The sequence below is a fragment of the Microtus oregoni genome, unplaced genomic scaffold (genome assembly GCF_018167655.1).
Source record: "Microtus oregoni isolate MIOR12 unplaced genomic scaffold, Mior012 000121F_ref0000216, whole genome shotgun sequence".
Lineage (NCBI taxonomy): Eukaryota > Metazoa > Chordata > Mammalia > Rodentia > Cricetidae > Microtus > Microtus oregoni.
The window spans coordinates 1,789,829-1,802,427 of NW_024544753.1; the positions used below are offsets into that span (position 1 = coordinate 1,789,829).

At 39.5% G+C, this 12,599-nt stretch overlaps 1 protein-coding gene across 1 annotated transcript; it reads right to left on the reverse strand.

The window, feature by feature from the left end:
- Nucleotides 1-444: 444 nt before the first annotated feature.
- On the reverse strand, nt 445-2,609 carry LOC121444385 (ubiquilin-2-like). The gene has a single exon (XM_041646201.1). It carries the CDS (start codon nt 2,607-2,609, stop codon nt 534-536), a length of 2,076 nt encoding a protein of 691 aa, XP_041502135.1. The 3' UTR covers nt 445-533.
- Nucleotides 2,610-12,599: the final 9,990 nt, after the last annotated feature.

The following is a 12,599-nucleotide window of genomic DNA, read 5'->3' on the forward strand; positions in this document are numbered from 1 at the left end:
CCACAAATTAGAGCTTCAAATAATTTGCTTCTGTTTTTAATACCTTCATTCTACATTAAATTACTATCATAGGCTAATGTTTAAAATGCAAATAAACTGGACATCTGTAGGACAGAACTTGTTCACCCAACTGTGAAGGCTGATACCTGTGTCCAAAAATCACAATAAATGCAGAATAAAGAGAAGTGTTTGCATGCAACACCTTTGAGTGAAACAGCATTGATCCCCACCATTCAAATCAGAGAAGGGAGAAAATCCAAAGAAAAGGAAGGAATGAAGGAGGGAGGCAAGGAAACAAAGAGGGGAGAGGGCAGGCTGGAAGGGAAGGGCGAGGGTGGGAGGGAAGGTGGCAGGAGGAGGAGCAGGAAGGAAAGAAGGGAGGGACTCCACCTTAAAATGCATGGTATTAGATTTATAAGTAGACAGATTTAAAAGAATCAAAATAAAAGTAAAGCATGATTTTGTGTGTGTTTAAAGATTTAAGAGCCATTATCAAAAATAAGATACATTTTTTTCAAGGTACAGAAATGTAATTACGATGGCTGAGAGCCCAGCAGCCTCTCAATGGCCGCATTGATGTCGCCTCCTGTTGCTATTAGAGCCTGCAAGTTTGCTTCACGATTTAAGAAGCCCATGGCGTTGAGCTGTTCCAGTTGCTGTTGAAATCTCACTTCTGGATTCGGCAGCTGGTGAGGATTCGCTCCAGCCAGGGCCTGCACCATCTGCTGAATGAACTGCTGGCTGGGACCAGAATCTGAAGTTGGACTTATGGTTTCAGTAGGTGCAGAGCTGGTCACAGTGGTTGCAGTGGGGATCCCAGTGCCGGTGGAGCCAGGAGAGCTTACAGGAACAGTGGGTCCAATAGGCCCCATGGGGCCTATGGGTGTGAAAGGAACTATAGTAGGAGCGATGGGCCCTATGGGAGTGACTGGGCCCACAGGGGTTAGGGTGGTTCCCAGGATTCCCAACCCCAAACCTGGAGCAAAGGTTGGAATGAGGCCAGGTGCTTCAGTGGCTAGTGTCTGTAGCCCGTGCTGGATCTGCATCAACGCCTGCATTGCTCTCGGGTTTGACATGGCCGCAAGTGTGTCTGGATTCTGCATCTGCTGCAGGAAATGCGGAAGCTGCGGACGCATCTGCTCTTGCAGCTGAGGATTTGCTGCAAACAGCGGGCTACTCATCATCAGCTGGGCAGCCAATTCTGGATTCTGGCTCAGCGACTGCATCATGCTTCTTATGTAGGGTGCAGACAGCATATTCTGAATCAGCTGGGGATTTTCAGTTATCTGCTGCAGCAGGCTCTGCATTCCCGGGGTACTGAAGATGCTAGCAACATAGCTAGCTGCTGCCACGGTGTTCCCATTGAGCGTTCTAGCGGAGGTGCTGCCAGGCACATTGCCACTGCTTGTGGTCGTGGTGGTGGTCGGAGAGCTCTGGGTAGCCGGCGGTGGTGCCCAAGGATTGGGCAGTGGATCCCGGTTTTCTGTGCGGGAAGGCTGGGTGCCTTCCCCCGAGGAGGAACTGCTCCCCACCGTGGCGAAGGGGTTACCCCCAAACTGCTCCTGTGCGGCATTCAGCATGGGTTCTTGAATGTCAGTGTACATGCGCCGCAGAGCATTGTAGCCACCTGGGAGGCTTTCGAGATTGCTGAGAGCCAGGTCTTGGTTTCTCATCATCTCTTGCATCATGGCAGGATTCCTGGCGATTTCGAGAGTCTGCCTCATTATATCTGGGTTGTTCAGTAGGTGACTGATTTCTGGGTTTCTCTGAATCAATTGTTGCATCTGAGGATTGGCCATAATGAGCTGCCTCATCAGGTCAGGATTCGAAAGCATGCTCTGAACAAAGGGATTTTCCATGATTTGGATCATCATCTCAGGGGTAGACATGAGCTGGTGCTGCATGTGGTTCTGAAGCTCAGTGAAGGTGGTCGAGCTCAAACCCAGGCTGCTAAGGCTAGCAAGTCCTCCCAGGGTCCCCGATGCAAACGGATTGCTATTTGTGACCGTAGGTGTGGGGTTACTCCTGGGACCCGTGGTCGACGCTCGCGTCGTGGTGGTGGTGGTGGTCGTGGTCGTGGAAGTTCCTGCAGTAGTGCTAGGCTGCGTGGTTGACTGGCCCTGAGGGCGATTCTGGCTTTTGATGACCAGGTGAACAGTCAGTCCATCATGGATGCCATGCTGCATCAAGGTATCTTGATCTTTCAAGATTTTTCCGGCAAAAATCAGCACGAGCTGATCGATTTGCGATTTGAAGCGTTTGGAAATCGCTTCCTTAAACTGCAGGACGGTGCTATTCTCGGGCACCGCGAACTCCTCCTTCTCTTTGGGAGTCTTCACAGTTACTTTGATGATTTTGGGCTCGGCCGGCTCAGGGTCCGTGCCTGGGGCTGCAGCAGGGCCATGGGAGGGGCGCGGGGGGCCGCTGCTCTCGCCCTTCTCAGCCGTGGCGGCCGCGGTGACGCAGGCTGGCAGGGAAGGCTCTGGCGAGCTAGAGGGCGCTAGGGAAGGAGGAAGGAAGGAGGCGCCGCAGCAGCGGACTGGGTGGCCCCGCAAGCAGAGCGAAACACAGTACCTCAGAGATGAATGGAGGCTGAGGCTCCCGATCATCGGCTGCACACAGGGTCTGGCGTAGGCCGAGGCCGAGGGCTGAGCGAGCAGGTCTGCAGGCCTTCTCCACCGCCGCCTTGTGATCTGCCCGCGCACTCTCCCAGCAACTCCTGCAGCTGCGGTGCCCGCGCTCCCGCCCCGCCCCGCCCCCTGCCGGCCCCGCCCCCTGCTGACGCGGCACCAGCCCAGCGACAGTCGCTCAGCGAGCACAAACTCCTACCCTGCAGAGGGGGGCGGGGGGGGGGGGGAAGAGAGGGAGAGAGAAATAAACAAAGAGAGGGGGAAGTGAAGGAAAAGGAAGGAGGCTGGAAGAGAAAGCCTGGGGACCGAGGCGAGGCAAGGGGGAAGGGAGGAGGCTGGGAGGAGGAAGAGGGAGGCAGCTTCTTTAGCAGCCACTGAAAGACCAATGGAGAATGTGGATTCGCAATCTGGGAGGCAGTGAAAGGATGAAAGCCTGAATTGAACCGATCCCCATGCAAAGGACGAAAAATGAATAGTAAAGAACTCTGACAAAGCAAAAAGGGAAAACGAACACCCGGGTGGGGGAAGGGAAGGCATGGCGGGAGCGAGCATTTTTACAAAAGAGACGAAAAACGGCCAACAGGCTTCTAAAATATGATTAAGCTCACTACTAATCAAAGGGATTCTAGTAAAAACAATGAGATTTTACTTCGTGTTTATCGCATTGGCAGAGATGAAAGAGAATGTTAAACCTTTTTCACCGGGAGCCGAGAAAATGCACTCTCATGCTGGTTGGAGTATGAATTGTTGTAATACGGCAGTTTGAAAATACAAATGGACATTTTAAATATTTGCACCTTTGTTTAGAAATACCTAATAATCGATGCAAAAAAGCATATGTATGATGTATATTAACAGTGTAGCATTTAGAAAAATAGTGTTGGGTATTTTAAACGTGTGTGTAACATAGGATTACTCAAACATACTATGATAGTGCCATACAATAAAATAATCCCTGTGTCTAAAAGATGGTGGCTAATTCATGTAATATTAAGTGTCTCTAAAAGTATACGTTAAAATGCAGTATCGTTATGAGAAAACAATAGATGATATTTAATATTAATTTATATTTTCCCAAACAAATGGAAACAATACAGGCATGTAGATATTGATCAGAAAGCTTGCAGATTGTATTGTGGAAAAGAAATATGAAAGGCTATACTCCAGGATGATAAAGGTAATAATTAGTAAGAGCTGAAATTGTTAATAATTCTTATTTTCTATTTGATAAGATTTTGAATTTGACGGATATGCTACATTTATAATTTTTAAAAACAATAAATATATTTTCAGACAAGAGTTTAGGTAAAAATTGACAGGCACACAATACTAGTGGCAAAATTAACATTTATCTATTTCATTGATTAAAGGACATAAAAATAATTACTACTGATAAAGAAAACTTGAATAATAAATCATTTCAAAATCATTTATTTATCTCTCATGCTTTGACCACAGAAAATCATTTTCCCGTACAAAAACCTAGAGATAATTTAAGAGCATTTTAAAATCACGAGAGATAATTTAAGAGCATTTTAAAATCACTAAGTCACAAATACCTCAATAATTCTCAGTATAAAACAAAATACAGGCTCATTATATACTTGAATAAAAATGTGATTGTCTATACTAGGTTTAATATTTATATAATGCACAATGTAAAGAGAACGTGTTTTAAATATAATTGTATGTGTATTAATTTATATTTAATATATTTATATTAATAATTAATTGGCACACATCAAATATCATTCTATGATTTTAGATACATGTTCATATGTGTATAGAAATAGGCTAGAGGGAATGGCTTGTAGCTCACTGATGGAGCACAAACCTATCGTGTGTGAAAAAACCCTGGGTTGAATTCCTAGTACTGCAAAAAAAAAAAAGCAGAAAACATACAAGAGGCAGTCAACCTAAAAATACAGAAAATATGCAAGTCTTTGTAAACTTATAGCCACAAGGAAGAGGAAATGGCACAGGATTCCAGACAATGACTAAACGGAATTGGGGTTAAAGCTGTAAAAATGTGCTTTGTCTCTAAAATGGAAGCAAACATGATAAATTCAGCAATGGCTGATTCTAGATAGCAGCAGTTCATAGCTGTTAGAAAGTGGTTAACTTTTCTGAAAATAAAGGGAAATTTAACAATATATAACTAGCCATCTTTACTTACTCTTAAAGGTAGTACTATTAACAAAAATGGGGAAGAAAAAACACTTAAAAATTTAAAAAAAACTGAACGCCTTTGTTGCAGCACATGTGACTATTCGTATTAGAGTGAATTATAAGCATAATTATAATGAAAATATATATCTCAATAATTACCATAAGATTACCGTAGGTATAGCTTTAGGGATTTGTTAATAACAGAGATTCCTGGGCCCCACCCCAAATTAACTGAAGGTGAGCAAGAATCTGCATTTTTAGCACATCCACATATTAATAATATTTGATTTAAGGAGTATTATGTGAATGAACTCAGAGTCAAATTTATATGCTTAAAGACTTTAAATACCAAATAATAGCAAATAATTAGTGTATTAGACATTTAAATAAAGAGGACAACAGAGAAAACAGAAAGGAGGCAAATGAGGTGCCAGCTATAAAGTGACAACAGCAAAGAATCAACAAACAAGAACATCAATGCTTGTTCATTAAATCTAAGCCCTTAAAAAAAAAACAATAACCAGGGAACCTGCATGGGACCGAACTAGGCCCTCGGAGTGCTGGTGATGGTTATGAGGCTTTATCTGTTGGGGGCCCATGGCAGTGGGACCACGACTTATCCAGGATGCATGAACTGGCTTTTTGGAGCCCATTCCCTATGGTGAGATACCAAGCTCAACTCTGATACAGGGGGAGGGGCTTGGTCCTGCTTCATCTTGATATCCTAGACTTCCTTGACTCCCCAAGAGAGACCCTACCCTCTCTAAGGAGTGGATGGGGGGGGTGGGGAGCAGGAGAAGGGGAGGGAGGGGATACTGGGGCTGAAATGTAAAATGAACGCAAAAACATTAATGAAATACAAAAAAGGGGAAAGAAGCCAAGTGGATAAAAGGTAATTATTTCTCTACCTCCATCCTTCACTCTTTCCCTTCTTTTCTCTCTCTGACACATTTTTTCCTTTTTGTGAGATACTAGGAAACTACTTTATCTTGTTTAAACATGAAAAGAACTGAACATTTCGTCTGGGAACCTGGAAAGGAGGTAAGCTGTTGCTGCATTCACAAGGCCCCGGGTTCTATGTGGAGCACCACAAAAATCAATAAATAACGATTTGCAAGACAATCATACAGAATGCCTAAGCCTTCTCAGAAGCATTATCTGAGGCACTATTAGTAGCCATGGAGAAAAGAAGAACTTCATGTTCCTCCGGGAATTAAGTGATTCAGTAGGCCTAATTTATGAAGGCCAATTTGCTAATCCATATTGAAGGAACTCAGACAATTTTTACTTAGCACTTCTACTTTTATGAATTTATTCTAAAGAAGTAAGTCCTGAATTAATAAACTGTGTTGTCTTCCCAGAGTGGATCTACAGAACCCCAAGGAAATTCTGATCATTCCTCACTCCTACTCATCCATAGTCAGAAAATAATAATAATAACAACAATAATTAACAATCATAAAGCAATCCCGTCAGAACTAGAGAAAGAGTTAGGTAAGAAGGGCAAGATTTGAGTCAATGAGACTGGAATTAAAACTCCACCATAGTCATTGATGACCACGTGACCTTAGAACAGTTCAATCATTTCTCTCTAGGACAAGATTTTTAGTAGCTACGATGGAGACAAGAAGTATGCACTAAAGAGCTGTATTAGTTCATGGGAGAGACAGACAGAGACAGAACAACACACAGAGAGTAATTCTTCTAATATATATCCCTCTGGGAAAACAAGGCAAATGAAATAAATTGACTCCTGGTAAAAATAAATTACAAAATTAAATCTTAAAAAATCAAATGACATAAAGGAACAAATATGCAATCTATTTAGCACATAGTCTACTCGGGGGTTATATTTTCTACCTTCATGCTCCCTGCAATCTTCTAATAATTTTTGCTTTGTTCATTTAGTTTACACATAAATAAATAATGTGCATGTCAGTCTTTCTTGAATGCCCAGAAATGCTAGTGCTGCATATCCACTTTAATCTCTGAAATATAAGTTATGAAGTGGCAATTCATGGGCTGGCTTTGGCCTGCCAACACATAAAACCTGGCAAATTTCCCAAACAAAGATTTATGACTTCAGTTTTAAAACTAGATGATCTGCTTACATTGGGTTCATACAATGTCATAATTTGCCTGAAGGTGAATAGTGGCTGCATTCTTTAGATAAGGTGTGACTTCTGATTTGCTAATGTCTACCATGCCTGCTTCACTGATTTTCTTATCTGATTGGGCCTCTAAGATTTTGAATGTTTGATGCTTTTACTAGGGGCTTCTGTTTTCATTCTTTCAGTCTGTCTCTTGAAACGCTAAAGCCACACGGCTCTGGAGTAAATTGCATAAGATCAAGAAGTTAACTAGCCTGCTTTCTTGGAAGGGTGGAGCATTCACTTTAAGGGGAATATAATTATGTCGGTGAGGAGCGCGTACTATCTCTTAGTGAAGATGGTAATGATAAAGGCTATTTTTTCCTTCAATCTATATATCCATGGTTTTTCTCATAAGAATTATACTATTTTTAAGAAAACTGGAACTTGAAAAAATACAAGATAAAACTGAATGTCTGTCTCATTTTGTTGTGTAAAATGGGATTTTGTGTTACAAACAATTCAATAAACTGGAATTCATTTCAAAAGAATTTAGAATTAAGTTTTCTAAAAATTTACAAAGTCAATGGGAGATTGAAATAAAAATGAGAAAGGGGGAAATGCTCAGAATAAAACATTAAAATAAATGAAAAAGAGAAGCATTTCGTGGTAAGTTAGAAATGAGTACAACAACTGGTCTTTTCAGTCTGATTCAAATCCACGAAGAAGACAAAGTAGAAATAATCAGACAAGATAATCCTACCATTTTAGTGGTTATCCAAGTATAATATCTGTAAGAATAGAGCAGTGCCTGTAGGAAATTCTGTAGCAATTAAAATACTCCTAAGCTGGTGCATAGCCTGGTGGTATAGCACTTACCAGGCAAGCACAGTGTCCTGTATTTGATCTGTAGCACCAGGTATTGAATTTCTAGAATAGTCCTATAAAGTCTGTTTTCATTCAAAACATGAAATTTGCTATATTCTAGTCAAATGGGAATGTATCACTATGAAAATTTTTGTATGTGAAGCCTCGTTCCAAGCTGCAAAGAAACTATCAGCAGAAACACACCAGGCAGCAGTAAGAGCTGGTCTCAGAGTGCACTGCTTATGGATGCTGAAGACCATCCAGACCAGTGGGGAAAGCCATCAAAGGAAAGGACTTGGGGAGCACCAAAGACGACTAAGGAAATAAAGTAAAACACAGTTGCTTTTAACAAAGACCTCTTCATTTCCGTCTCAGATAACATCAAAGGGGACAAGGGCTGCTTTTTACATGATTTGATGCCTCCAGCTTGCCATCCAAAGACTCATCAGAGAGTGAAAACATTCAGGTACAAATCTAAAGAAAATGCAGTGATTATAGAAATCTTGTAGTTTGTAGATGGTAAGGAGTGAAAATAGACATATTAGGATTAAGAAAATTCAAACTCTCACACTGATGGTAAAAAGCAAGTTGTGTCAGTAGACGTGTAAATAGTACAAACACACTCTTTTCAAAAGCAGGACACAGATGGTTTAAAAGCAAACATTTTTAGATACTGTTTTCATATATCTTCTTTCCTAAAATTAAACTGCTAGAATATGTGCCTGAAGTCAAGTCATCTTCCTTTTGCAATTAACCTTTCCCCACTTTACAAAATAAAGACATGTTTCTGTTGCACATTCACAATTTACTATAGTTCATTACCCATTGCCTCCTTGTGTAAAAATCCCAGGGGAAACAAGGAGAGTTTTTGAGATATATATTAGTGTGTATATTGAAAAACAGAATGACTCTAATAACTACATAATAAATTCTTTCGCAGAGCAATGATTTCCAGTTATTTGCCTTGGACGAAATTGAAGAAGGACCAAATTGAGTTGTTAACTAATAGAATCATCAAAATAATTTATAAAGATAGATCTTTATATTGGTTTTAGCGTATTATTTGGAAAGAAAACAAAGAAAGGATATTATTACAACTATGTATTTATATTACTATTTAGTAACAGATTCCATACCTTATACTCATAAAAAATAAGAAATAAAGCTGGGTGTTGGTGGCGCATGCCTTTAATCCCAGCACTCACTAAGCAAAGGCAGGCAGATCTCTGTGAGTGTAAGGCCAGCCTGGATGAGTTCCAGGACAGGCTCCAAAGCTACACAGAGAAACCCTGTCTAGAAAAACCAAAAGAAAAAAGAAAAAAAAAAGAAAAGAATAAGAAATGAAAATACTGCTAGCAATGGGTAAAATTAATGTTAGGATATACTTTTAGAAAAATGGCCTCTAAGTGAATTTCTAATTAAACTTATTTTTTATCTTTAATAATTTTCAAAGGCGGCAATAATCTTATTCTTTTGGCTGCTTGTACACTTCCAATAATTATAGTGCTAATGCAGAACATTTTAGTTTTTAAAATTAATTTTAATAGTCATAATTGCTACAGTAGAGAAAGAAAAGTAGATTGGTTGATGAAACAGCAAAATAAAAACTAGATAAAATTAGGACAAAAATCCTGGAGGTGGAAAAGATAAATTGGTTACAAAAGGAAGAACCTAAAATTTCCAACGCTTCAAGAGGACTCCAGTCCTATATATTTTAAAGATGACGGGCATGCATCTCAAATTGCTACAGTACTAAAAGCCTGATGTATGTGTATGTGAATGTATGTCTGTGAATGATGTAAAACTTTATTTCTTTTAAAATATTTGGATTCATACTATCCCACAAATGACCTTGAAATTTAATTATGATTTTTTTCAATTAAAAATATATGACAAACTTTAGGTATAAACTTAAATATTCATTAAAATGTATGTAGTTTATGAATCTTCTTTGGGGAGCCACAGGAAAAAATATTTGAAGATTCAAGGGTTGTCTTACATGCAGACTGTAGTCCCCTGCTTTACAGCTCCGAGTGTCCATCACGCCGTCACACAGGGTACTTCCCACAGATGAAGATGCAGATGAAAGAAGAGCAGCTTAGGAATTTTCAATGAGAAATAGCACAGTGACACGTACTGCAGCTGCTCATCTCTATGCATTCAGTGAACTTTCCCCCTGAAAAAAAGCAAAGGAAAGCTGAATGAAAATTAAATGAGAAAATGACAGCTAATTGATTGCCTGTTAAACTTATATACTCTGACTCCAACACATCATTACTCAGAGAAGACTAATGCAAAATGAAGGATGTTTGATGGGTTTAGTGGGGTGGTTGCTGAGTAAACCATGATTCGCAACCAAATTTAATGGCATAAATCTATTCTAGTGCTGGATCTTCTAGCAAAGATGGCTTCGCTTATAGGTGAATAGGTAATATTTCTTATTTCACTAGACTCCTGCCAATGTCAACTTCAGGCAACTACTTTTCCTTATTTTGTGGTTCACTCCTTCTCAGGATGGTAACACAATAAGATCACAGTATATTTATGCCTTTGGGGCCTGCTGGTCATTCTGCCTCTTCCAAAGAGTTTGCATCTATGTATTGGTTAATGATTTACTTGTCCTACAATTTAATTCTCAGAAGAAATTAAAATAATTTTCATTTCACTGATGTAGGGTTCAGTGAAAGGGAGTCTTATAATAGTCACTTACTTTAGAAAACAAATAGGCAAAAAGGCAGAATTTTTTTTAAAAAAAGCAAATAAAAGATACACTAATGAGCTAGAGAAGCAGGCAGAAAGTTGGAAGGGTGAGGAGGTGAGAGAACCTAGGAGAAGATGGGAGGGGAAACCGTGATCAGAATATATTGTATAAAAACAATTTCTATTCAATAAAAGAAAAAATAAATGAATGAAATCACTTCAATATGGCAGAAATAAATCAATAATATCACTTTTGTTTTCTTTGCATGTCCACATAAAGTTATCATTAATAAATGGCTGAAAAATTTTATCAAACAATAGTCTTTTACTTTCTTTGATGCTTAGGAAGAACAGCATGAATGAAATAAGGGATACAGTTTTTTTTTCTTGGTGGAAGTTAATAAATTAATAACACATTGTTTCAGTAGAAGCTCATCAGGTTGTAAGGCCAAATGGAATACACAGTAGCAATCGCACACTCAACACATGTAGGCAAAAAGTTAAATTATTATATTTCAGAATCTTTTCATGAAATTAAAGAGCAAAAATCTGAACAGAGATTTGAAACAAAATGGGAGAGGAGATAAACCCTGCTTGTTGGGAGAAAACCTTAAAGGACTAAAGAGAAAAGATTCAAAAAGCAAGCTTTAGGGAAGAAATGCAACCAACATATTCTAGTTGAGATAAGTATATCAGGTGATGACACAGGCAATATAGAGGAAGGAGTGAATGCCAAGAGGCATGACGTGGAAGAGTGGCAAAGACTATTTTAATGGCATGCCGTAACTGGGTTTCTACATCTACAACATGGGCATGATGGGTACAGATACCTTTCACGATCTAAAAGAAGAGGATACAACTGTCGTTCTAAGAAACCAGGTTTAACACAAATAGGTCATAAAAAATTTTTAATATTTATTTATTATTTATTATGTATACAATAGTCTATCTGTGTGTATGCCAGAGGTCAGAAGAGGGCACCAGACCTTATTACAGATGGTTGTGAGCCACCATGTGGTTGCTGGGAATTGAACTCAGGACCTTTGGAAGAGCAGGCAATGCTCTTAACCACTGAGCCATCTCTCCAGCCCCTAGGTCATAAAATTTTATAGCTGCCTCCAGATTAGGGCACAGCCATGGGTTATTAGGCAAAACAAGAAATCAATTTTTGTTTGTTGGATTTTTTTATAAGTTTCTTATTGGTTCTTATCAACATAAAATAATAGAAAATATAAAATGAGTAATTTTTTATGTTTATAAGGTAAGCTAAATCTGTTTTCAGAATGATACATCTGAAGGGTCCAAGGTCTAGAGCCTGGGAGGTTAAAGAAGATGTGCCGAGCTGCAGACCTGCAGGCAAATTTAATATACTTTATTCCAGGTGAGAGACACCACACAGCAAGATAAGCAGATGCTGACAGGCACCCAACTACATGTGGGCGCACACAGGCTGTGTACATAAGTATTCGCGCGCACACACACACATGCACACACATACACACACACACAGAGGTAGGCTTGTGAACTCAAAGGTTAAAGACTAAAGGCCTCTGGCCTCAAGGTCACATTTATACAAAACCCAAACTATGTGGCATTTTGCCAGCAATGTAAAAGACTGCATCACTGTTTACTTTGGGGAGCATCAGATATCAGCCATTTTGTGCCAATTCATACCCCTCCCGTGTTTAGGAACTGCTGTATTGACTCATGTTGGCTATCTATACCAGTGCCATATTGTCTAAACTGACCGTTTCAACCCTCTGTTCTCTACAATGTCTCATCAAATGAAGCAACCATGATAGGGGAGAAAGACAGCAAAAGCTAATTTAGGCATTTAGCTGTTCATCTAAACAAAAGGAAAATCAATTTTTTTTCTTGGGAAATTTCAGTTATATAAATCTGAATAAAGAAATGAAGACAATAAATGATAGGATGCTGGCAAGAATGGCAGTTGTATGTCAGAGTACTTCAGTAAACAGAAATTTTGCCTAGAGTTATAAATTTGTGAGTATCAATGTATACTTTGAAGAATTAACATTATACTTTTTTCCTACAAGTTTAGATGGGCAACAATTGTGCAGACAACATTTTGTAGACACAAATCTTAATTTTTTCTGTAGCTCTGTTTTGGAGTTTTGGAAAC

Coding starts and splice junctions, on each gene's coding strand:
- LOC121444385 (XM_041646201.1), bottom strand. CDS start 2,609: ATGATCGGGAGCCTCAGCCTCCATTCATCTCTGAGGTACTGTGTTTCG.